This window comes from Solanum lycopersicum, chromosome 6 (genome assembly GCF_036512215.1).
Source record: "Solanum lycopersicum chromosome 6, SLM_r2.1".
NCBI lineage: Eukaryota > Viridiplantae > Streptophyta > Magnoliopsida > Solanales > Solanaceae > Solanum > Solanum lycopersicum.
The window spans coordinates 43,021,615-43,046,634 of NC_090805.1; the positions used below are offsets into that span (position 1 = coordinate 43,021,615).

General features: G+C 29.9%; 4 protein-coding genes across 4 annotated transcripts; all 4 read right to left on the reverse strand.

Moving 5' to 3' along the window:
• Positions 1–33: 33 nt before the first annotated feature.
• LOC101255207 (uncharacterized) lies at positions 34–5,862 on the reverse strand. Its single transcript, XM_069299305.1, has 3 exons — positions 3,846–5,862; positions 501–3,222; positions 34–417 (listed from the first exon to the last, which is right to left on the reverse strand). Exons 2-3 carry the CDS (start codon positions 1,524–1,526, stop codon positions 100–102), a joined length of 1,344 nt encoding a protein of 447 aa, XP_069155406.1. The 5' UTR covers positions 1,527–3,222; positions 3,846–5,862; the 3' UTR covers positions 34–99.
• Positions 5,863–6,300: 438 nt separating this feature from the next.
• Positions 6,301–8,165, reverse strand: LOC101254908 (tetrahydroberberine oxidase-like). Its single transcript, XM_004242191.5, has one exon. It carries the CDS (start codon positions 8,127–8,129, stop codon positions 6,513–6,515), a length of 1,617 nt encoding a protein of 538 aa, XP_004242239.2. The 5' UTR covers positions 8,130–8,165; the 3' UTR covers positions 6,301–6,512.
• A 6,279-nt stretch (positions 8,166–14,444) lies between these two features.
• LOC138349162 (tetrahydroberberine oxidase-like) lies at positions 14,445–16,229 on the reverse strand. Its single transcript, XM_069299306.1, has one exon. The coding sequence runs from the start codon at positions 16,208–16,210 to the stop codon at positions 14,588–14,590; it is 1,623 nt and encodes a 540-aa protein (XP_069155407.1). The 5' UTR covers positions 16,211–16,229; the 3' UTR covers positions 14,445–14,587.
• Positions 16,230–17,757: 1,528 nt separating this feature from the next.
• LOC101254601 (tetrahydroberberine oxidase-like) lies at positions 17,758–19,495 on the reverse strand. The gene has a single exon (XM_004242190.5). The coding sequence runs from the start codon at positions 19,477–19,479 to the stop codon at positions 17,893–17,895; it is 1,587 nt and encodes a 528-aa protein (XP_004242238.2). The 5' UTR covers positions 19,480–19,495; the 3' UTR covers positions 17,758–17,892.
• Positions 19,496–25,020: the final 5,525 nt, after the last annotated feature.

Sequence of the window (25,020 nt, forward strand, 5' to 3'; positions counted from 1 at the left end):
ACTGAACTAAAATAAACTCCTCTGGAACAGTAATAAACACACACAAAAAAAATTTAATAGAACATAGAAGTATGACTTTACATGCGTATAATTACAAATTTAACGGTTGGAATGCAGGAGTTGGCTAAGATAAACAAGGTGATAAGAGAGACCCATTAGTGTGAATATATTGAGTACTGATGAGATTACATTCAACTTCTTTAGCCTCAAACTTAATCTTTCAACTTCTGGTTTTAGTTTTGCTGTTTGCTGCGGCAACTCTCGTTGGTTCTCAAGAGGTTCATGAGTTGTTGTTTTGCCTATATCAACACCTGTTGGATCCTTGAATGCATCCACACTTGATGTGCTTGGTTCTACATCGAAAACGTCTCTCCCTCTCCCTTCTTCTTTCTCTAGCTTGATTCTCTCCCTCATCGCCTGTGCAAAATTCGTCAAGTTTTGCTTTATTGTATCACACCTTTTGAGCGAGGAAAAAAAAAACAGAGCAAGTAAATTCATACCTTGCTGGCTCGAGGCTCCAAGTAGAAACAATTGAACAGAGTCGCGGATAATATGAGTACAAAAAAAAGACCTTGGATTGTCTCTCCAATGTTCGCGTAATACGGGGGATTCTGACTCCACATATGGCCTAAAAACGCTGAGGCGATGCCGTAACACACAGTTTTGAAATAAGCAGGGTAAATCTTGCTCTGCGCCATTGCAAATTGCTGCTTCGGCAAAGCTCTTGCCATTACATTACTTGATACGAAAGTCATCCAAAATGAAACCCCATAAGACAATGCAAATCCCATCAAATGAAAGATTCCCATCAAAGATCTAAAGCTCTCGGCTGAGAAGATGTAGGCTGATACATCTGAAAAGAATCTACGACCAACATTATAGTCTCTTATGCCTTCAACTTTAAGAGACTCTGCATCTTCTTTCACTTTCTCTTCAATTAAATCAAGATCTTCCGAAGCATTCTTCAGCAAATGACGCTTCAGTGTATTTGTCGTGTCAACTGCTTTTATTTTAACTTTCTCAGCCGTTTCTTTAGCCCCTTGTTTCACTTCATCCACTTTCTTCCCAACAGTTTCTTTTGCCTTCTCTGTAGCCTCGTGGGCTTTACCAGTCACTTTCTCAAACCCCTCTTTAGCATCTTCTTGAATTTCATGCATCTTTTCAGAAACAGAGTCTTTAGTCCCTTCAAGTGCACTTGCTATCTTATGTTTACACTTTCCATAAGCATCACAAACAAGTTCTCTAGCATTTAGCCCATGAAACCCACCAATTTTTTCTTCAACTCCCTCTGCTTTTGCTGATATTTTATCTGAAACTGAAACGTGCTCTGCTTTTGCTTTATGCTCTGTTTCGGGTGGAGAAATTGATACCTTAGTTTGTCCATGATCATTTGGCTCATATTCCACAACTACAACTCTATGACCCTCTTTCACAATAACATCATCTTTCTTCTCCGGATTGGGAGAAAAAACCCCTGCTGTAACAAGTGTGGTAAGTACAAGAGAAATGGCGAAAACATTCATCATCTTTTCCAATTAGTTTTTTTCTTTTTAGTAAAAAAGGAATGGATAAGTGAAGAGGGAAAAATGGGGATTTGAATAAAAGGAAATGCCCACGTTAGTCGGTGATGGTGGATGAAGATGAATACGTGTACGTCTTGCATGGGGTTCTTGGAATACTACGTGTCACTTTCTCATCTTTCCTCTAAAATTATAACAGCTGCCATTAACTGTAATATTTATGTTCTGGAATGTTCCCTCTGAACAAGGATGATATATACCCTTCTCATTAATTTTTATTAGGAAAAGGAAATTGATTCATTTATGTCATTAATATTAAAGAAAAAGGTCCATTTGTGCCTGGGACATGTGTTAAATAACGATTGATAATTATTAATTTGATACAATCTTCCAGAAATAACGAATAATATGATAGTATTATTATAATTATTTCTTAATTTTCAAATTAAATAAATATTTTTAATATAGTGACGTGTTTGACTTACTAAGAACATGACTTCAAACCACGAATAATCAGCAGTAAGCTATTCTCCTTGAATAATCACACAAGAAGGTGGGAAAATCAAAATAGCAATAGGTTATCGCAACATCATTAGAACCGAAGGTTGTAAATTACTTTTACAATCAAGTACAAGAATAACTCAGAAATGTGCATTGTGATGCACTGAGGAGTGTTTCATCCTTAATTTGAGATTTCAAATTTAAATTTTGAGTATGAAGAAATTAATTTAGAAGCATTATTTTTTAAATAAACTTTTACGATATAAAATTTGATTTTAATTGAAGCTCCGATATAGCACTTGTAATAGTCTAAATTCCACAAGTATGCTTTCAAAGTGCTAGATGACTTTGTTGGGGTGCCACTTTGCTAGGTGAGGTATTAACATTACGATAATTAACCTCTAGAATGCACCAATTGGCTACGGTGGAAAAGGTGAGAAGTAAGACCAACAAGTGTGAGTACATTGAGAAATGATGACATTACATTCAACTTCTTCAGCCTCTTACTCAATATCTGAAATTGTGGCCTCACTCTTTTTGCTCCCTATGACAACTCTTGTTGACTATCAAGAGGCTCATCACTTGTTGTTTTCCCTGTTTTAATCCCTTACTGCATCCACGTTTCTTGTACTTGGTTCTATGTCAAATACATCTTTCCCTTTCCCTTGCTCTTTCTCCAATTTCTTTCTCTCCCTCATCAACTGCAAAATTTCAAAGACTAGAACCAAAGAAACAAGCATTTATGCTTAGACACAAATGTATTCTTTCAATTTGGTTTTATCTGACATTTATATCTTTCGGTTGGCATAAATGAAGTAAATAGATATATTTATTTTAGCTTTATTATGCGATGAAATACGTGCATATCTATTTGATTTAATTTTAGACAAATTTGTATTGTGTACTTATATATCTCTAAAATTGAAAGACATATATACAAAGGCAGATCTAGGTGGAAAGATTTCATAGATTTTAGACGAATCCACAAACTTTTTCATAGATTTTATATTTACATTAAAAAAATAAATAAATATAAGTATATTGACATGTGAAACTTCAAACTCATCGCCTTAGCTCTATCTTTACATACATGTCATGTCAGCAAAAATCAAATTAAATAACATAATTATGATTACAACTAATAATGAACATAAACATACTTTCAAATTGAGATTACCAATAAATGAACACTTTTAAATACCTTCATAAATTATGTATATGTCAAAGTCAATGTGAGATATCCACGTTTCTTGTACTTGGTTTTATGTTTTCCCTTTCCCTTGCTCTTTCTCCAATTTCTTTCTCTCCCTCATCAACTGCAAAATTTCAAAGACTAGAACCAAAGAAACAAGCATTTATGCTTAGACATAAATGTATTCTTTCAATTTGGTTTTATCTGACATTTATATCTTTCGGTTGGCATAAATGAAGTAAATAGATATATTTATTTTAGCTTTACTATGCGATGAAATACGTATATATCTATTTGATTTAATTTTAGACAAATTTATATTGTGTACTTATATATCTCTAAAATTGAAAGACATATATGCAAAGGCAGATCTAGGTGGAAGGATTTCATAGATTTTAGACGAATCCACAAACTTTTTCATAGATCTTATATTTACATTAAAAAAATAAAATAAATATAAGTATATTGACATGTGAAACTTCAAACTCATCGCCTTAGCTCTATCTTTACATATATGTCATGTCAGCAAAAATCAAATTAAATAACATAATTACAATTACAATTACAACTAATAATTAACATAAACATACATTCAAATTGAGATTACCTAATAAATAAACACTTTTAAATACCTTCATAAATTATGTATATGTCAAAGTCAATGTGAGATATCCATGAGCATGTTGACGTGTATAGATATTCACCAAATAAGTTTAAGCGTTTATTTATGTATTTATTCCACGAAACAAAAAAGGTGAATGAATATAAGTTAGTAAGGACACGGGGGAAAGAGGAGAAGTAAGTGCATACCTTAGATGGTCGAGGTTCCAAGTAGAAAGAATCGAACATAGTCATGGAGAATATAGCCAGAAAAATGAGACCTTGGATGGTTTCACCCCAACTCGCATAACTCTGGCTCATGTAATGGCCGAGAAACGCCGTAAGACAGTCTTGAAGTAAACAGGGTAAATCTTGCTATGTACCACTGAAAAATGCTGCTTTTGCCAAAACCTTATATATATATATATATATATATATAAATAATTCTTTTAAAGTTAACGGGTGCAGTACACTCATCTTCATACAGAGAAAATTTTTATCTACCTAAAAAGATAAGCTAAGTTAATTATATATTACGCGGAAAATTATACTCTCTCCATTTAAATAGAATGTTTTTTTTTTTTTAAGTTTGTTTTAAAAAAGATATTTTTTTTTTCAACACTTTAACTTTTCACGTGACATGTTTAAAATCACAAAATTGAAGGATATTTTGATATATTTAATATAACTTTAATTTTGAAGCACAAGATTAAAAAAACATTCTTTTTTTTCTTAAACATCGTTCTAAGTCAAACAGAGTTTTTTACTTTTTTGACTTCTTCCTTAAAAAATCTTAGATGGAGAAGAATACGTGTACCTGTTATTACACACTGACATAAATGAATAAATAAAGGGGAAAGGTCAAAAATATCTCTTAATTTTAGTTTATTATTTGATTTTACTCTCGCCGTTAAAATGAAATTAAATTTATCTCTTTCATTATTAGTTTCATCAAATCTACCCCTCGAATCCTCAAAATTGACTCGAATTTTTTTTAAAACCCTATTCCCTATTTTAACTCGATGACCCGACTCCATTTAGAATAATCCAATCAACCTATTTTACCTATTTTCCCAAATTTTCTTTACCCATTTACCATTATCTCTCTCTTTTTATCTTCTTCTTTTATTGTGCTTTTTTTTTTGCGCATTATTTTCACTAGTCAACTTGTGTTTTATTATTCACTTTTTGTTCCATTTACTTTAGATGTGTTGTTTTTGAACTTACTGGATTCTTGATGTAGCCATATGCTAAGATCTATTAAAAAGATTCAATTTTTATGTTGTAAAGGTCAATATGATGTGTGTCCTTGGATTTGCTTTGAGATTAACTTAAAAAGAGTTTGTATTTTGGAGGTAATTTAATTTAAATTATTAGTGGTTGTTATTTATTTTTGTGGAACTGAAGGAAAATGAAAGTTTCAAACCATGTAAAGAGAATGTTTTAGTGTGTTGATTGTATGTTGAAAAAAATCTAATTTTTAAGATAAAAACTTCATGTTCACTAAACAGTTAGCTCATTTGCTCTTCTAAATTTTCTACTCTCTACTTTTTGTCTTATTGGTATATTTAAGGAAGAATTTAGCTTTTGATGGAGAAAAAGAGAGAGACTGGGTAAAGGAAATTTGGAAGAATAGATAAAATAAGATTTAGCGGATTATTCTAAATGGGGTTGGGTCTCGGGTTAAAATAGGGAATAGGATTTTTTTTTAATCGGATTAATTTGGATCAATTTTGAGGATTCTGACAAATGAAGGGTAAATTTTGGTAAAATTAATAATGAAAAGGTAAATTTAATTTCATTTTAACAGCGAAGATAAAATCAAACAATAAATCAAAATTGAGGAGTATTTTGAACCCTTTCCCCATAAATAAATGATTAAGTTCTTACCTCGTCCCCAACAGAGTGCACTTCAGTATATTTGAAAATATTTTAGCTTTTAAGATATTCCTCTTTATCTCTTATAATATCATATATATATCTAAATGTTTTAAATTTTATTTTTTAACAATTTAAATGATTCGATATAAAAAATAAAAAAAGATCGAGAAAATATTAGTTTCTCATAATTTTGTCAATTGTCTTATAAGTACTATGTTGCCGGTTCGTGACAATAATGATGATATTGATATTTATTCTATTCTTATATTCTAAGCAAGAGAGGCAATTATTTTTACTAGTTACAATACTAATTTCTTGTTTTACAAAATTAATGCAATATATAAAAAATTGAAATAAAATTTTTTAAGACTGAAATTTGAAAATGAATAATGAATAAATAGTAAAGTAATAAAAATATTTTTTTTGCTGAACTCTAATTATTTAAAGTTATTTGAATTATACGATATTATATTATGTTATTAAATATCGTATTTCGAAAAGAATAAGTCAAACATCATAATACTTGGATTTTGATTTATGAAAGAATATAACATGATGAATTTAAATCTTTATTATCAATTAATAATATACAATAATTTTACAAAATTAAATTAAAAAACCTTTATTATCAATCAATAATATACTATAATTTCATAGAACAAACAAATTACGTAAAACAATTTTTACAATACAAGTCTTATCAAGTGCCATGTTCTCACATGCATGACCCTTTATAATACAAACAATCAAGAGAAACTATATGTACTTAATTAATTAAATAATATGTATCTTGTTATATTTTTTTATAGTGATAAACTTTATTCACCTTTGTTCTTCCACTGAGTAAGTGAAGGAATACTTTGTTCATTCCTAAAGAAATTTGAAGGATCCACCTTAGTCTTCACATGAACCAATCTATCAAAATTATTCTTGAAATACTTTATCCCCCAAACCTTAGCTTGCACATAGCTTGTATATCCCTTTATGTTGTTCACTCCAATATCAAGATCCCTATAGTTGATATAAGCAGCTCTTGGTGACTTAGAAACAAAAGGAGCCATGTAAGAATAAAGTCTTCTTATCCAACTTATATGCCTCTCAGCTACTTCTTCCCCGTCTTCATCCCAATACACCAAATGTTGGATTTTGTATAAATTCCCAGCTCTATGGGGGAACGGTATAGCGGATGGTGAAATCTCATCCATCCTCCCACCATAAGGACTTAAGATCACTTGAGATGATTGAGCTTCATCTTCAAAGAAGAATCTCCATATTCCATCGAGACCTCCCTCTGGGATTGGCTGATACACGTAGTCTGATTTTGCCTTAAAGTAACGCGTTGAGAGTTGAACCCTACTTAGCAAGACATCAAGAGGTCCATCTGTTGGGAACCCTGCAAAGTACAATATAGACTCTATCCAGCTCATCTCAATGCAATCTTCTCTTCTCAACCCTAATTCAGGGAAATTTTCTTGCATGATGGGAAGTAATCGATCAATACCACCAAGGAATATGGAGTTGAATGAAGCTACGATTGTTTGTTGGTTGTTATCATCTCCCTGATTACTTGAGTTCAATCTACTAACCAAGATCCTAATGAACAAATCTTGATGGAATCTTGGAGCCACATATTGCCACTTATGAACAAGCTTAGTGGCATTTTGTTCCAATGTTTTGTCAAGTGTGAAAACAGTTACTATCTCAGGAACATCTACTAATTTGACCTTCCATGCAAGGACAAGTCCAAAACTATTACCACCACCTCCTCTAATTGCCCAAAATAGATCTTCTCCCATGGAAGCCCTATCAAGAATCCTTCCATTCGCGTCAATCAATCGTGCATCTACAATGTTATCAGCTGCTAGGCCATATTTTCTCAGCATAACACCATAACCACCTCCACTAAAATGTCCACCAACACCAACCGTTGGACAAACACCAGCTGGAAACCCTAGGGTTTTGCTTTTCTCTGCGATTCTATAATAGAGTTCACCAATAGTTGATCCAGCCTCAACCCATGCACTCTTATCATTGACATCAACATTGATTGTTCTAAGGTTGATAAGGTCAACTATAACAAATGGAACCTCAGAGACATAAGAAAGACCTTCATAATCATGTCCTGCACCACGAACCCTAACGTGCATCCCAGTTTTCTTAGCACAAAGAATGACTCTTTGAACCTCAGATTCACTCACTGGGGTGACAATCACAAGAGGTTTAGGAGTTTCGGATGTATTGAACCTTAGATTTTGTATGGAGAATTGAAGGATTGATTGAAAAGAAGAGTTATTTGGTGTGTAAATATTGGAGGATGTTTGGTTATTATGAGATAGACATTGAATGAATTCTTCATGATTATCAGCTAATGTTGACCATGAAGCTGATGAGAGAACAAGTAGTACAAAAATAAAGGAAAACCAAGAAATCTTCATATTGTATGAGATTTTGTTAAGTTTGTGTTATGGAAATGAAGTTGCAAACTCCATTCTATTTATAATATGTGAGGAAGGAGCTAATATTTGTTTAGTTGAACTTTCTATAATAATCAACATACGTGTGAAATTGTAATGAATAAAAAATAAGACCAAAAAAGAAGAATAGTCAAATCAGATCAAGACAACCAATAGCCTTTCACATTTGTTTGACCTTAATTAATACTACCTCCTCCGTCCCTAACTATTTGTCCAATTGTCCTTTTAAGTTGTCCCTATTTACTTGTTTATTTTGATAAATCAAGAAAGAATTTTTTTTTTTACCTATTATACCCATTAATTACTTTAAAAAATGTAAAACTTTTCATCCACTTCATAATTAATTAATAAGGATAAAATGATAATTCACTACGTCATTAATTATTTTTTTAATAGATGTACTAATTCAAAAGTGAACAAGTAAAAAAGGATAGACAGAGTAACTTGCTATAAAGACAATTTTTAGCCATCTAATATTCAACGTCAACCCTATGCTCTATTATTTCTTAATGTTATGATCCTATTGCAACTTGCAAGGTAGGGACATTGGGACTTGATTTTCACGTTGGTTTAATAAAGTTTACATAACATGGATTCTTCCATTTCAATATATAGTTAGCTTTCGGGGTAATATATAATTATCTCTGAATTATATATTTTAATGATATCAAATCATGCATCCATCTTTTTTTATGTCCGTTGTGACCTGGATGGTGACGTCGATATTAATTGCAGTGTTGGCCCAGGGCGCTAGAAATGATCTATAGCAACCATTGAGTTCCACATATGTTAATTACGAAATTTGAAACATAATATTTAAGGTTGCGATTAGTTCGAGGATACTGAAAGCAATTGCTCTAATTTTAAATTACACTTTCAGAAAACGTGGATTTTTATCACAAAATTTTACGTAATACGTGTGTTTCTTCTCATAATACTGAGAGATATGAATGAATTTTAAGAAAATATATCGATTTCTAAAATAGATAAACATCTTTTTTTTTTTATGTTATCAGAATTACTCAATAATTAAATATTGATCACAATTGAGAAATTCTTGAAGTGGTCCACGAGGAACTTTTATGCTTGGAGGCTATAACGAATAACTAGATCGTGAAAAATAAATTTGTCTACGATACTATTATGGTATTGAGAAAAAAAAACTAATATGCATTGTCTTTTTAAAAGATCTAGAGGAAAAACATTATCTTAAAAAAAAAAAAATCATAGTGTCGACCAGATATAACTTCATGATTCTAATTTCCAAGAAAGGATAAGATAGTTACAACCAAATTGATATAAATGATTACTCCATCTGTCTCATATTTATGTGATATTTTTTCATTTTTTGAGAGTCAAATAGTTTAATTTTTATCGGACATTTGAGTATGAAATTTTCAATTTTTTTGAAATAAAATTTATATATTTGTAAACTCCGTAAAAAGTACTATAAGTCAGAATAATTTATAGTTCAAAATGTTAAAAGAATATATGAAAAAATTACGATCAAAGATACACTTATTTAAATCTCAAAATACGAAAAGTGTCACGTAAAATGGGAGGAAAATAGTATAATTTTTTAGACTTTCACAATACTTGAACGTCTTTAGCTATTAAATCAAGTAGCATACTTTATTTTGAAACTTTCGAATTCAACCTTTAAATTTTATAAAAGATTATTTACAACAAGGATGTACATGTGTTTAGCTATTTTTCACACTGTTCTTTCAAATGATTATTTTTTCTAAAACAAATAAAACGCAAAATTGTTGTAAAAAGAGGATATATTTAAAATTGTTCGATCCCTATAAAGATGACAAGTTGGGTTTATCAATTGGTCAATGGTCTTGGCTTATATTGACAAAATTGAAATTTAAACAAAATTGAAAATTGAAAATTCTCACTTTGAATTTATGAAGCTTCGTTTACAATTTGTTGGTTCTTTCATTGGACAATTTCTCTGATAATAATTATTTTTTTCTACCCCGAGCTATTTGCAAATTTCAATATCTTGACTTTAAAAGGTATATGGTTTCAATTTTTTTTTTCTTCTCTTTTTGGGGACATTTGTAAGTTTTGTTTTTATACGACAGGTCAATATCGAAAACGAAGTTTATTTTTCCTAAACTCACTTTCATAAATAAATTATTCTTCAAGGAAATAGCTAATTCATAATTTTTGTATTTTTGTATCTCATACTAAACTTACAATTTTTGCCTACTTAATTATAGGGGAAAAAAATAATGAAAATGTTGCATATCGTATGGAAGAGATTATTTTATTATTATTATTATTATTATTATTATTATTATTATTATTATTATTATTATTATTATTAGAAATGAAAAAGAAACTTGATGCATGCATGGTAAGGTAAATTTATTTTATTTCATGAAGATAATATCTTTTCTTTTTTTAAAAAAAAAAAAAATCAGTGCTGATGAAGGCACAAGATTGATTTTATTTTTTTATATATAAAAAGGCAACATAATTCTTTTGAAACTTGCTAAATATTATCAAACTCATATGTTATATACGCAAAACATATTGTAGAATACAAATTTGTAATTACTAACCAAATATCTAATTGAATAAACAACGTAACATTGAAAGAGACCTAACCATGTTCGATCATATATTGTTTTGGTCACTCATTTTCCATCCAATAAAGTAATTTTCGCCATCTCCTTGGCACACAGACTCTAGCAGTAGGTCCTTCGATCCTTAAAAGTAATATGTTATGTTCCTTTTATGTTGTTCAGAAAACTTTTGAAACATGTTAGTGATTTAGGCCATTAGAGTCAATAATAACAACATATCTAATATAATTTTACATGTGAAATCTAAAGAAAGAGTATAATTTATATTGCATACATGTTACTTTTATCTCGTGTATGTAAAAACATTGTTTTCAAAAGAACTTTAACGACAAATTTAAATTAAATTAAAAGAATATAATTGTATCCAAATTAAATGCACGATGATATATCTATAATCATAAATCTAAAGGTCTCATCATTTGTGCCTCTTAGTTACTACTTATTCACTAATAATATCATCGTAAATTAGTAACTATCATACTATAATATATTTATGAGCAACTTTCACATAGCAAACAGAAAGTTCATATTTATATGTTATAGCAAAGTTTGCATGATTCTACTTCATAGCAAACATATAAATGTATAATTCGCTATATATATACAATTGAAGTGAATTGTATAAAACGAAGTGTATAAAATGAGAAAGAGAAAAACACTTGGGCAGAATTGTATAAAAACGAAGTATATAAAACGAATTGTATATATAATTTGAATTTGTATAAAATGAGAAAGAGAGAAAGGCAAAAGAGACTTGGGTAGGGAATATACAATTGAATTGAATTGTATAAAACGAGAAAGAGAGAAATTATATAAAATTTGAATTTGTATAAAACGAGAAAGAGAGAAAGCCAAAAGAAACTGGGCAGGGGAGTATTTTTATTTTATAATTATAAGTGTATAAGACGAAATTATATTTATTTGCATGTGTATATACAATTTTCTCTCGCTTTACACAAACGAGAACGCAATTTATACATTTCGCTTCTGTTTGTATAAGCGAGAGAGGCGAGGGTGGCGAGCGAGATTAGGGAGAGTGGTGAGCGAGATTTGGGAGAGGGGAACAAAAATATATGTATTTATATAATTTCCTCTGCTTTATACAAATAGAAACAAATTTTATACATTTGTGTTTGTATAAAAGTGAGAGAAAACGAGTGAGAGATGGAGCGAGAGAGGAGAGTAGCGAGCAAGAGTTTGAGAGAGAGATGTGACTGACAAACAATTTGCTACGGAACATTATTAAATCAAAGGATGATTATAGCAATTAATTTAATTTACTAATTTACCATTATATACAATTTTCCCTATATTTAATTATACGGATAATACAAATTTTACACACAAACTCAATCAGACGCCTCATGGGCTGCTCTTTTATAGTAACTGGAAAAAACAAAAGAAATACCAACATCGATAAAAATTAGTTACGAAAAATAATTAATCACCTCATGGGCTGCTCTTTGTTTGAAGTGTTCTAAATAATATAGATTATAGAGATTTCTAATAATAATAATATATATAGAGAGATTTCTAATAATGATATATATATATATATATATATATATATATATATATATATATATATATATATATATATATATATATATATATCATTATTATGTTGATCGAAATAGTTTCACATCAGACACACATCTTTAACATGACGTGGTCAATGCTAATATGAAGTAACTTAATTTTATTTGTTTATAGTATATAGTATTTAATTTTTAAGTACTTTCTGAATATGTGTACGTTGTTTTTTTTAAAAAAAAATGTTCAGATTAATGACTAAGATACTGAACGAACAAACAAAATTAGATACATTGATTAAAGTACGGCTAACATGGTAATTCAGCGTAATTAATTACAGAGGGCCAATTGTTATTTCTATTAGATCTCCAATTATAAGGAACTTACGCCTATTAAGGAAAATATACAAATTGTCCAGAACTCAACAAAAATAAATATATTAAAATGTTAACAAATTAAAAAAAACAAATAAATTAATACGGAAATAATAAAGCTGATTTTATTTCTGTAAATCCTTCGAACTATTAATTTAAATTGGAGATATCTTTGGTAGTTCACTACAAAAAAATTATGAATTAGACAAGGAAAGATTTTTCTGGGGATTAGTATGAAAATCCATAGAAAACTTTTTTTTTTTGCAAATTTTCATACTAATTTCTAGTATCGATAATTCACTCTTTTCTTGTAGTAGTTGATTTATATTATGTACATAATTTCTGGTGCTGATGAAAGAGGCGTATCTAAGCGGGTCAGTGGCCTGATTCCCTTCCGAGATCATATATAGTAGTATTTTATCTTTTTTAATAAAATTGAAATATAGATGTGTAAACCTACACTCTGAGTATCACATAATGCGATTATGACTGAGTGCACCTCTCTCTACGAGGTTAGAAATTTGAATTTTATAAGATGACACTTCTCTAAGTGGAATTCGAGCACTTTTGGCATGTTAATTGTTTCAAAATTTTAACGGTTTTGGATGGTAAAAACATAAATATCGTACCAATCAAATTTATATCCTAAATCAATCTTTTTACAATAATGCACCCATCATCTCAAAATCATCAATACGCCTCTGACCTGACGCCTGACGATAATGTGCAATGCATTCATCAGTTTTAAAATTTTTAATCCAAAAAAAAATACTCGCAGAAGAGAGACGAAGAAAATAAGAAACTAAAGGTGACAGTGAACTCAAATTTGTCTTAATTGTTGTTCAATGTTTGCATCATTAGACTAAAAACATGTATTAGTTCACTTTTGAATCTTCTCTTCTTTTTAGATCGATGCAATCAATTGTATATATCATTTACGTGTCATGAAAAAATTGTATATGTGTATCATAGTACATTTATTATCCAACTATATCATTTTTGTTTTGATACATACTGATACAGTCAATTATATTTATGTATCAGAAAAAAGGGTATTTGTGTACTAGAAAAAAAATTGATATAACTACTATCAGGTTGAATTAAAATGAAAACTGATACAATTGTTTATCATAAAAAAAAATATATGTGTGTGTTTATTTTAGAGATGATACAATCATATCCAAATATTGTATCATGTTTTAAAATTTGTACGTGAGTATTTATTCGGGGATGATACCATGTAAGTATATATATGTATATATATATATAGAGAGAGAGATGATACCGTGTGTGTGCGTGTGTGCGTATGCGTGCGTGTGTGTTTCACTTTCAAAATTGATGTGTATCTGCGTGCGAGAATGAGAGAGAGATCAGGAGAATGTATATATGTGTCTAAATTTTAATTGAGATGCGTCTCTCTCGATCTCACCCCACCTCTTTATTTTTTAACTCTCAATTTGGCTCACCTTTATCCTCTCTAAAATTAAAGTTTTGTATTATAATTAGGAAATATATAATTACTCTTCATAAGTATAGTCCAAACTAAAGCTATTTATAAGGTCAATGCACAACCTCGCTTAAAGTATACCTGAACTAATTAAGATGGGGTGAATAATGGACTATATAATGGATTATAATGGGGTGAATGTTCTGAAAAGAAAAATAGAAACACTCCCAAGTCCCAATCGTGGTGTTTCAACAATTTGCTAGAAATGATTTAATATTGAGAAAAATAAAAATCAAATATGTAAGAAATAAATCCATAACAATAAATTAAATTAAACAACCTTTAATTATCAACCAATGATACGATAATTTTAAAGAGCAAGCAAATTAAACTAAAAAGAATCACTACACAAGTCTTACCAAGTGCCTTGACTTTTTAGTAATGATCTTTTGTTCAACCATAACTTCATTGTTCACCTTTGTTCTTTTTATCCCTAGTAAGTGAAGGAATGCTTTGCTCATTCCAAAAGAAGTTTGTAGGATCCACCTTAGTCTTCACATGAACCAATCCATCAAAATTATTCTTGAAATACTTAATCCCCCAAACCTTAGCTTGCATATAGCTTGTATATCCCTTCTTGTTGTTCATTCCAATATCAATATCCCTATAGTTGATATAAGCAGCTCTTGGAAACTTAGAAACAAAGGGAGCCATGTAAGAATAAAGCCTTCTTATCCAACTTATATGCCTCTCAGCTACTTCTTCCCCTTCTTCATCCCAATACACCAAATGTTGGATTTTGTATAAATTTCCAGCTCTATGGGGGAACGGTATAGCGGATGGTGAAATCTCATCCATTCTCCCACCATAAGGAGTCAAGATCACATAAGATGATTTAGCTTCATCTTCAAAGAAGAATCTCCATATTCCTTCAAGACCTCCCTCTGGAATTGGCTGATATACGTAATCTGGTTTTGCCTTGAAGTAACGCGTTTTGGGTTGAACCCTGCTTAGCAAGACATCAAGAGATCCATGTATTGGGAACCCTGCAAAGTACATTATAGATCGAATCCAGCTCATCTCAATGCAATCTTCTTTTCTCAACCCTAATTCAGGGAAATTTTCTTGCATGATGGGAAGTAATCGATCGATTCCACCAATGAATAAGGAGTTGAATGAAGCTGAAATTGTAAGTTTATTGTTACCACCTTGATCACTTGACTTCAATCTATTGATTATGATCCTAATGAACAGATCTTTATGGAATCTTGAAGCCACATTTTGCCACTTATGAACAAGCTTAGTTGCATTTTGTTCCAATGTCTTGTGAAGTGAAAAAACTGTTACTTCCTTCGGAATATCTACTAATTTGATCTTCCATGAAAGGACAAGTCCAAAAGTATTACCACCACCTCCTCTAATGGCCCAAAATAGATCTTCTCCCATGGAAGCCCTATCAAGAATCCTTCCATTTGCATCAACCAATCGTGCATCTACAATGTTATCAGCTGCTAGGCCATATTTTCTCATCATAGTACCATAACCACCTCCACTAAAATGTCCACCAACACCAACCGTTGGACAAACACCAGCCGGAAACCCTAGGGTTTTGCTTTTCTCCGCGATTCTATAATAGAGTTCACCAATAGTTGATCCAGCTTCAACCCATGCACTCTTGTCATTGACATCAACATTGATTGTTCTAAGGTTGATAAGGTCAACTATAACAAATGGAACCTCAGAGACATAAGAAAGACCTTCATAATCATGTCCAGCACTACGAACCCTAACGTGCATCCCATTTTTCCTAGCACAAAGAATGACTCGTTGGACCTCAGATTCACTCACTGGGGTGACAATCACAAGAGGTTTAGGAGTTTTAATTGTATTGAATCTTAGATTTTGTATGGAAAATTGACGGATTGATGAAAATGAAGAGTTATTTGGTGTGTAAATACTGGAGGAATATGTTTGGTTACTATGAGTTAAGCATTGGATGAATTCTTGATGATTATCAGCTAATGCTGACCATGAAGATGATGAAAGAACAAGAAGTAATAAAACATAGGAAAAACAAGAAAATTTCATACTGTTTAGTTTGTGTTATGGAAATGAAATTGCAATCCCCTTCTATTTATAGTTTTAAAATGTGTAAGGGAGCTAGGAGTTAATTGTTTAGTTTGACTTTCTATAATAAAAAAAATGAAATAAGACCACAAAAAGAAGAAAAGTCAACTAATCATTCAGATTTCAAGACCACCAATGGTGCTTTGAGTCAACTCGATGGATTTTAAAAATATATAGCAGCGTTGACTTTTTGAGAAATGATTGGACTGGAAATCTGGGCACTATTGGGTATATAGACATTAATATTTCTTGTTATAAACTGGTAACTTAATAAGTTAGAACGAGGGGAGAATCGATGAGGTGAATGTTTTTGAAGACAGAATCGTAATAAAAAAAAAAATCTTAGAAAAATTTGAAACTCATATATATTAATTACTTTTAAAAAACATAGACTATAGTCTATAATGAGTAGATTGTGAAAACCGATTTGTCCGGTGCTATTTATATTTTGGTATCTATTGCAGAAATATTATCTTCATGAAAATTTTTATTATCTAATTATCTTTACGTATCATAACAAAAGTAACGTATTTTGTTTTAAGATTTTGAATCCACATTTTAAGGAGACTAGCATGCAAAATATATATATATATATATATATATATATAACTTTTTAAAATAATTAATTATAATAAATTTATGGATAATGCAATTTTCTCACACTTCCAGTACAAACGTAAACTCAATCAGAAGCCTCGTGGTCTGCTCTTTCATTTTAACTGGAAAAAAAAAAAAGAGAAATATAAAAACATTGATAAAATTAGTTTAAAATAATTATCCAGCTCATGGGGTAATCTTTGTTTTAAATATATATCGACAATAACTTTTAAAAAAGGTATTCTTTTATCTAATTAAGTTCCACATGAGACACTTAATAAGTTAATTCTTTATCTACATCTTTACTTAGCTTGACAATGACTATGTTATTAACTAATACTCCATATGGATGAAGATTAATAAACTAATCAAAATGACGTGGTCAATGCTAATTAATATTAAGAAAACTAACATTTTTATATTTTATAAAAGAAAAGTCATGGTTTCAACATGGTTACTAGGGTAACAATAAAAAATTGGGGCAATTTTGACATTTAAATATAAGGACTTTAGGTGTCCTCCATACAAGCAACAATATTTTCTTAAAAAGGTTTAAGAGTTAGTTCACTGTACATCACATATAAGGAATGTGTCCAATTTAGAGATAAAAAAATTCCATACTTAATAGTAACTTGTACTAGATTATGGCTTAGATAATTTTCCAGTAAGACTTCGTATAAATCTTTGGTAATTAAGATATACTATCAATGATGATAAGTTAACTTACTAGAAGGTTATATAACTATTCAGCAAATTAATACTTGTCCTCTTAGTCATCCTAATGTATACACAAATCAATTCAAAATATTAAAAGACTTTTTCAAAACTATAATATAAATGGCGCGAATGTTCTAATAAGCAACAAGTTGATACTAATAACTTAATATTGACAAAAACATCAAAATCAAATATGTAAGAAATAAAACAATTATTTAAATTAAACAACAATTATTATCAACCAATATAATACGTACAATAATTTCAAAGAACAAGCAAATTTCATATTATTACTACACAAGATGACTTCAAACACCTTTGTTCTTCTTCTATGAAGTAATTGAAGGAATGCTTTGTTCATTCCAAAAGAAGCTTGAAGGATCCACCTTAGTCTTCACATGAACCAATCTATCAAAATTATTCTTGAAATACTTTATCCCCCAAACCTTAGCTTGCATATAACTTGTATATCCCTTTTTGTTGTTCATTCCAATATCAAGATCCCTATAGTTGATATAAGAAGCTCTTGGAAACTTAGAAACAAAAGGAGCCATGTAAGAATAAAGCCTTCTTATCCAACTTATATGCCTATTAGCTACTTCTTCCCCTTTTTCATCCCAATACACCAAATGTTGAATTTTGTATAAATTTCCAGCTCTATGGGGGAACGGTATAGCGGATGGTGAAATCTCATCCATCCTCCCACCATAAGGAGTCAAGATCATATAAGATGATTTAGCTTCATCTTCAAAGAAGAATCTCCATATTCCTTCAAGACCTTCCTCTTGTATTGGCTGATACACGTAATCTGATTTTGCCTTGAAGTAACGCGTTGTGGGTTGAATCCTACTTAGCAAGACATCAAGAGGCCCATCTGTTGGGAATCCTGCAAAGTACATTATAGACTGAATCCAGCTCATCTCAATGCAATCTTCTCTTCTCAACCCTAATTCAGGGAAATTTTCTTGCATGATGGGAAGTAATCGATCGATTCCACCAAAGAATAAGGAGTTGAATGAAGCTACAATTGTTTGTTTGTTGTTACCACCTTGATCACTTGAGTCCACTCTACGAATTATGACCCTAATGAACAAATCTTTATGGAATCTTGGAGCAACATTTTGCCACTTATGAATAAGCTTAGTGAGATTTTGTTCCAATGTCTTGTCAAGTGTGAAAACTGTAACTTTCTCAGGAACATCTAGCAATTTGACTTTCCATGCAAGGACAAGTCCAAAAGTATTACCACCACCTCCTCTAATTGCCCAAAATAAATCTTCCCCCATGGAAACCCAATCAAGAATCATCCCATTCGCGTCAACCAATCGTGCATCTACAATGTTATCAGCTGATAGGCCATATTTTCTCATCATAGTACCATAACCACCTCCGCTAAAATGTCCACCAACACCAACCGTTGGACAAACACCAGCTGGAAACCCTAGGGTTTTACTTTTCTCCGCGATTCTATAATAGAGTTCACCAATAGTTGATCCAGCTTCAACCCATGCACTCTTATCATTGACATCAACATTGATTGTTCTAAGGTTGATAAGGTCAACTATAACAAATGGAACCTCAGATACATAAGAAAGGCCTTCATAATCATGTCCTGCACTACGAACCCTAACATGCATCCCAATTTTCTTAGCACAAAGAATGACTCGTTGGACCTCAGATTCACTCACTGGGGTGACAATCACGAGAGGTTTAGGAGTTTCGGATGTATTGAACCTTAGATTTTGTATGGAGAATTGAAGGATTGATGAAAAAGATGAGTTATTTGGTGTGTAATATGTTTGGTTATTATGAGATAAGCATTGGATGAATACTTCATGATTATCAGCTAATGCTGACAATGAAGATGATGAGAGAACAAGAAGTAGTAAAAGAAAGGAAAACAAAGAAATTTTCATATTGCTTGAGATTTTAGTTTAGTTTGTATTATGGAAATGAAATGAAATTTCAACCCCCTTCTATTTATAATAATAAAATGTGTGAGGGAGCTAGCTAGGAGTTAATTGTTTAGTTTAACTTTCAATAAAAATCCATATGCGTCTTAAAGGTTTACACATGGTTGTAATTTGTAATGAAAAAGAAATAAGACCACAAAACAAGAATAGTCATTAGAAAAATAGTACTCCGACCGCCCCAATATATGCTTTATATATTTTATGTTTAACTCTCGAAAAATAAAATGTGTCGCATCAATTGAGACAAACTCAATTATTTTGTTTGGGTTGATTTTTTGAGACATGATTTTTTTTGGCAATATTCATTACTTTATACCTTTTGTTGCAACCAAAGGGCAATTGTTTTGGTTTTCAGAAATTGAAAAGTTCACTGTCTTGATACGTAAATTCTTACTATAATCTGGGACTAGCGTTTTGGGTAGACAATAATCTTTCTTGGTATAAATTGGTAATTTGATGACTTATATATATTATTATTAGTTCAAAGTAAAACAGACTTTAATGGTTAGATTTTGATACTTCAACAAAAATAATTTTTAGCGATAATAAATATTGATATTAATAAAAAGTGTTAAGTTTTTATCGATATTAATTAAGTGTCATTAGAATCAATATCACTTAAGATCTTAGTGATATAGAGTGATAATTGTCGCTAAAAATACATATTTAATAACAATTAAAAATTAATTATCGCTAATAATATTTTTAATATAGTGTAAAAATTCAATTTGTTTATCGATATATTTTGGTATGGAGAAAAGATTTTAAAATACATTAATTTTTCAAAAGGTTTACTGGAGAAACATCATCTTAATGAAAATATTCATTATCCAATCATCTTTAACTATTACAACAAGTAACCTATTTTATTTGAAAATTTTGAATCCACGTTTTGAGGAGACTGGCTTATAAATAGTCTTTGAATGACTAACTTGATAAAAATATATTTACAATAAATAATGATGTATAAAATATTAAAATCATCATCACACACGGGCGAGTTTTTTATTCTGCGTATAAAGAATCCTTATCTAACTTTGATTGATTGATATTTTCTGAGAGGCCATTTAATACACATGTGACATATGAGTAGTCTATATATAATTAATTAACAATTAATAATAGAAGGTGATAACTAAGCAAAACAATCGTATTTGATCTGAAAACCAAATTAACTGAGAGATGTTTTTGGAAATTTTCATTAAAAAAATATTTTAATCACTTTTCATAATTATAATTTGATAATTATGACTTATAGCTACATGTTATAAGGAGGAGAGACACGAACGAGATTGGGAGAGAGAGGAGAGAGGAGAGAAAGAGCGAAAAGTGGCAGAGAGGTGAATGATATATGTGTATTGGTTAGATGATTGTATATCATTCACGTGTACTTATATATATATTGCAAGTGAGATTGGGAGAGAGGGGAGAGAAACGAGCGAGATTGGGAGAGGACGGAGAGAGGGGAGCGAGAGAGGGCAGAGAGTGGGAGAGATTTGAATTGTATATGTATATTTATTAGATAGTTATATATTATACATATGTATTTGTATATTCAGGCGAATTATACATATAAATGTGGCTAATTATATAAACTTGAAGTCAACCCACAAACTTAACCGTATAGTTATATATATATATATATATATATATATATATATATAATGCTACCATAAACTAGAATTCCCTTTGAATTTATGAATTTTCAAATCTAGTCTTCCCCTATCATGAAAAGTTGCGACTTTAATAAAGAGTTGTGATTTTTATAAAAACATTGGGACTTTAATGAAAAAATACGACTTTTATGAAAGGTTGTGATTATTTTGAAGGGTTACAACTTTTCCAAATACTTGTAACCTTTCCCATAAGTCACAATAAACATTTGTACACATTACCCTTTGTTTTATATAAATAGAGGGATTTCCTTTCATTTTAAAACAACGAAAATTTTGAACCTCATCTTCTTCTTCTTCAACTTCTTCAAATAGTTGTAACATTTTCAACGTCTATAAATAAAGGGATTTCCTCTCATTTTAAAACAAAGAAAATTTTAAACATCTTCTTATTCTTCTTCACAATTAAATATTTATGTACTTTGCTCCTGGCTGAGTGACTCACTGACACCAGTGCTTATATTACAGATCTTGCTATGTACTTTTATATCATTAATTTATACTTATATTATTAAGGATAAATGATAAGATTTAATGATTTTCATTTTTTTTTTACATTATTAATGTTTGTTACTAGTAATCTTGTATGTAAGATAATATAGTGTTTTAATTTTAATGACAGATAGATTTAAGTATTATTTTTATAAATTCTGTGATATTAAATTTCCGCGCAAAACACAAATAATTTTACTAATACTCAATAAAAGTGATCCAAAGTTGATTAAAAAGGAAAAAGGAAAAAGCAAACTAGCGTTGCTTTTGAAAAATAACTTTTAGTTCTTTTTTTTCTAAGTGCTCTCTTCTCTATTCAGTACATGGGAATCCGACTATTCGAGATTCACGTTGCATAAGGTTTGATCATTACAAGAAAAAATTTATATTCAAAACTTGAACCCTTTAGGTCACTATCTCTCCACTCTTCTTTCAAATAACTTTTTTCTTCTGAAACAATTCAAACACAAAAATTATTTTAAGAAAAGAAGATATTTAAAATATTCCTTCGACCACTATGAAAATGACAAGTTGGGTTAACAAATTGGTCGACTGTCTAGCTAGGCTTATTGACAATTGATATTTAAATAAAATTGAAATTTGAAAATTCTCGCTTTGAATTAATGAAACTTCGTGTATATATTGTTGGTTCTTTCAAGGATAATTTCTCTGGGAATTAGATTTTCTTCTGCACTAAGCTATATACAAATTTCAATATTGACTTTAAAAACTTAAAAAATTATGTGTTTTTTTTTCTCTTTTTGAAATATTTATAATTAAAGAATTCTTTAATAAAAAATAATTCCTGCATCATCGAAGGAGAAGAACCAAAACAGAATGATTCCGCCTACTCAAAACTTAAATTCAATTCATAATTTTTTTATTTCTGTAACTAGGACTAAACTTACAATATTATTTGCCTATTTAATTATTAGGGGAAAAAATGAAAATTTTGTATATTGTATGGAAGAGATTATTATTATTATTTTTTTATTTGAGACAAAAGATTTATAAAAGAAAAGAAATGTTAGTTTTCTTAATATTAGCATTGACCAAGTCATTTTGATTTGTTTATTTGTCTTAATCCATATGGAGTATTAATTAATGTCTTAATGAGATAGAGAATACTTTTGAGTTATTGTTGAATTGCGTATATATATTATTTGCCACATTTAAAACAAAGATTACCCCATGAGGTGGTAAATTATTATTAACAAATTATATCAATGTTATATATTTCTTTTCTTTTCTCCAGTTGAAATAAAATAAGCACTTGCGAACAAGAAGGGAAATATTTTCAAATTTTGAATTTATAATGTCTGATAGGAACTTAAAATATTCTATTGAAATAAACAGTAATTCGAATGTTCAATGAAATAAGTCGGCAAATTTAAGAACTTATACCTTATTAAAGTATAGGTTACAAAGATTAAAAGAACTTAAAGTATTTACTCGTCAAGAATAGTTCGATCGCGTATTCATCTCTTAGTCAATATTCATGAGTTTATGAGATTTTTGAGATATTTATTATCAATATATATTAAAATAATTTTTTTTTAATAAATAATTTTTTTCGTATTTGACTAGACTAGTCAGATAATAATAAGTAATTTCAACTTTGATTTTAAGAATGTGAATTCATGTTGTCAAGAAGGTGAAAAGGCTAAGAGCTTTAAGGAAGGGGAGGGTTAAAAAGAAATTATATTAAATATATTTGTCTTAAACGAATTCATAACTTCTTTCTTTAGAAAATGTTTTTATGTTTGGTGGACTAAAAAAATTTAAAAATTAGAATATGTTCTCTAAGAAAGAAAAGATTCTTATAAATGAGGAAATTGATTCCGTTGAGGAAATATATATGGAGGAAATTGGAACTTTTTGAACTAATTATTGCTACTAAACATGTCTTGATTAAATTTGTTTCATACATGATAACAGCAGCAACATGGAACGAAAGAGTGCAAGGGAAATTTTATCCAAAAATATGCAATGACACAACAACTTAATTAGAGGCGAACGTAGAATTTAAAATTTTTGAATATGTCATATTACATAAATTTATAATAAATGGAACTCATGGGTGGTTCCTATAACTTGTACGAGAGATTTAATAACACATCAATACTTTTCATGATCCATAGTTGATTATATTCTAAATTATTTCATTTTTCAAGATAAATATATACATAATCTCTATTAGAGTTAACGGATGCACATATACCCTTATCTTATAGGATAGGTCCTCTCTGAGCTTGGCCATGGCAACCGCGGCCAACTATGCGGGTGCCATGGTTAAGGTGCCAACTTTACAGTTAGGTGAGTAAGTTTTCATCTATATATGTATCAAAACTTTTGTTGACAGAACTATACAACAATAGTTGCATCTTATCTCATTCCCTACCCCATCAACCAACAATGTTGCCTAGGATCGAGTCCGGAAATAAAAGGAAAATAATTTTTTTAAAAAATCTTAAAAATGCAATTCAATTAGTTATGAAACTAAAAGTGCAATAATTTGTAACAACGTATAAATTAGAATTTTAAAAATGAGGTACTGAAATCCATGAGCCTTATAACACGCAACAACTTATAGCCTTGTAAGACTCAATCGCAGTGAACTTTACAAGGTGCAAGCCTGTCAGTGCCTTACCGGCAATTATTTAAATTTATGTCAGCGCCTTGCCGGCAATTATTTAAATTTAAAAAAATTATTTTATTTTCTTGGGCAACGATTAGTTATTCTTTTTTTTTTTTTGTCTCCTTCTAATATAAACACCAATATATTTATTTAAGTCTTATACCTAATAATAAAATATTCATTTTAATAATTTAATAAATTATAAAAAAAAATTATTCCATATATTTTGGCGGATATATGATAAGTTAATAATACCTACCCTAATTTAATAATAATATTTTGGCAGATTGCTCATACGAAAACTTACCACCAAAATAAAAGGACAATCATTCCATATATGTGAATATTTTATTATTAGATATGAGATTTAAACTCTAGGAAAAAAAATTATTTTAAAATTTATTTAAATTATCAAAATAAATATTTTTATTATTAGATATAAGACTTAAATGAATATTATTTTGTTGATGTTTATATTAAAATGAAATAATATGAATTTCTTTTGGAAAAATAAATCGCATGTTGAGCCTTACAAGATTAAAAGTTTATGCGCCTTGTAAGGCTCATGGGTTTTTGCGCTTCGTTTTTTGAAATCCTGATTTAGATGTCGTTATAAATTGTTTTCCGTTTGGTTTCATAACTAATTAAGTTTGTTAGTATTCTACTAATAAATTATCAACA

Coding starts and splice junctions, on each gene's coding strand:
- LOC101255207 (XM_069299305.1), bottom strand. CDS start 1,526: ATGATGAATGTTTTCGCCATTTCTCTTGTACTTACCACACTTGTTACA. Junction 418..500: donor TGGAGCCTCGAGCCAGCAAG/GTATGAATTTAC, acceptor AATTTTGCACAG/GCGATGAGGGAGAGAATCAA.
- LOC101254908 (XM_004242191.5), bottom strand. CDS start 8,129: ATGAAGATTTCTTGGTTTTCCTTTATTTTTGTACTACTTGTTCTCTCA.
- LOC138349162 (XM_069299306.1), bottom strand. CDS start 16,210: ATGAAATTTTCTTGTTTTTCCTATGTTTTATTACTTCTTGTTCTTTCA.
- LOC101254601 (XM_004242190.5), bottom strand. CDS start 19,479: ATGAAAATTTCTTTGTTTTCCTTTCTTTTACTACTTCTTGTTCTCTCA.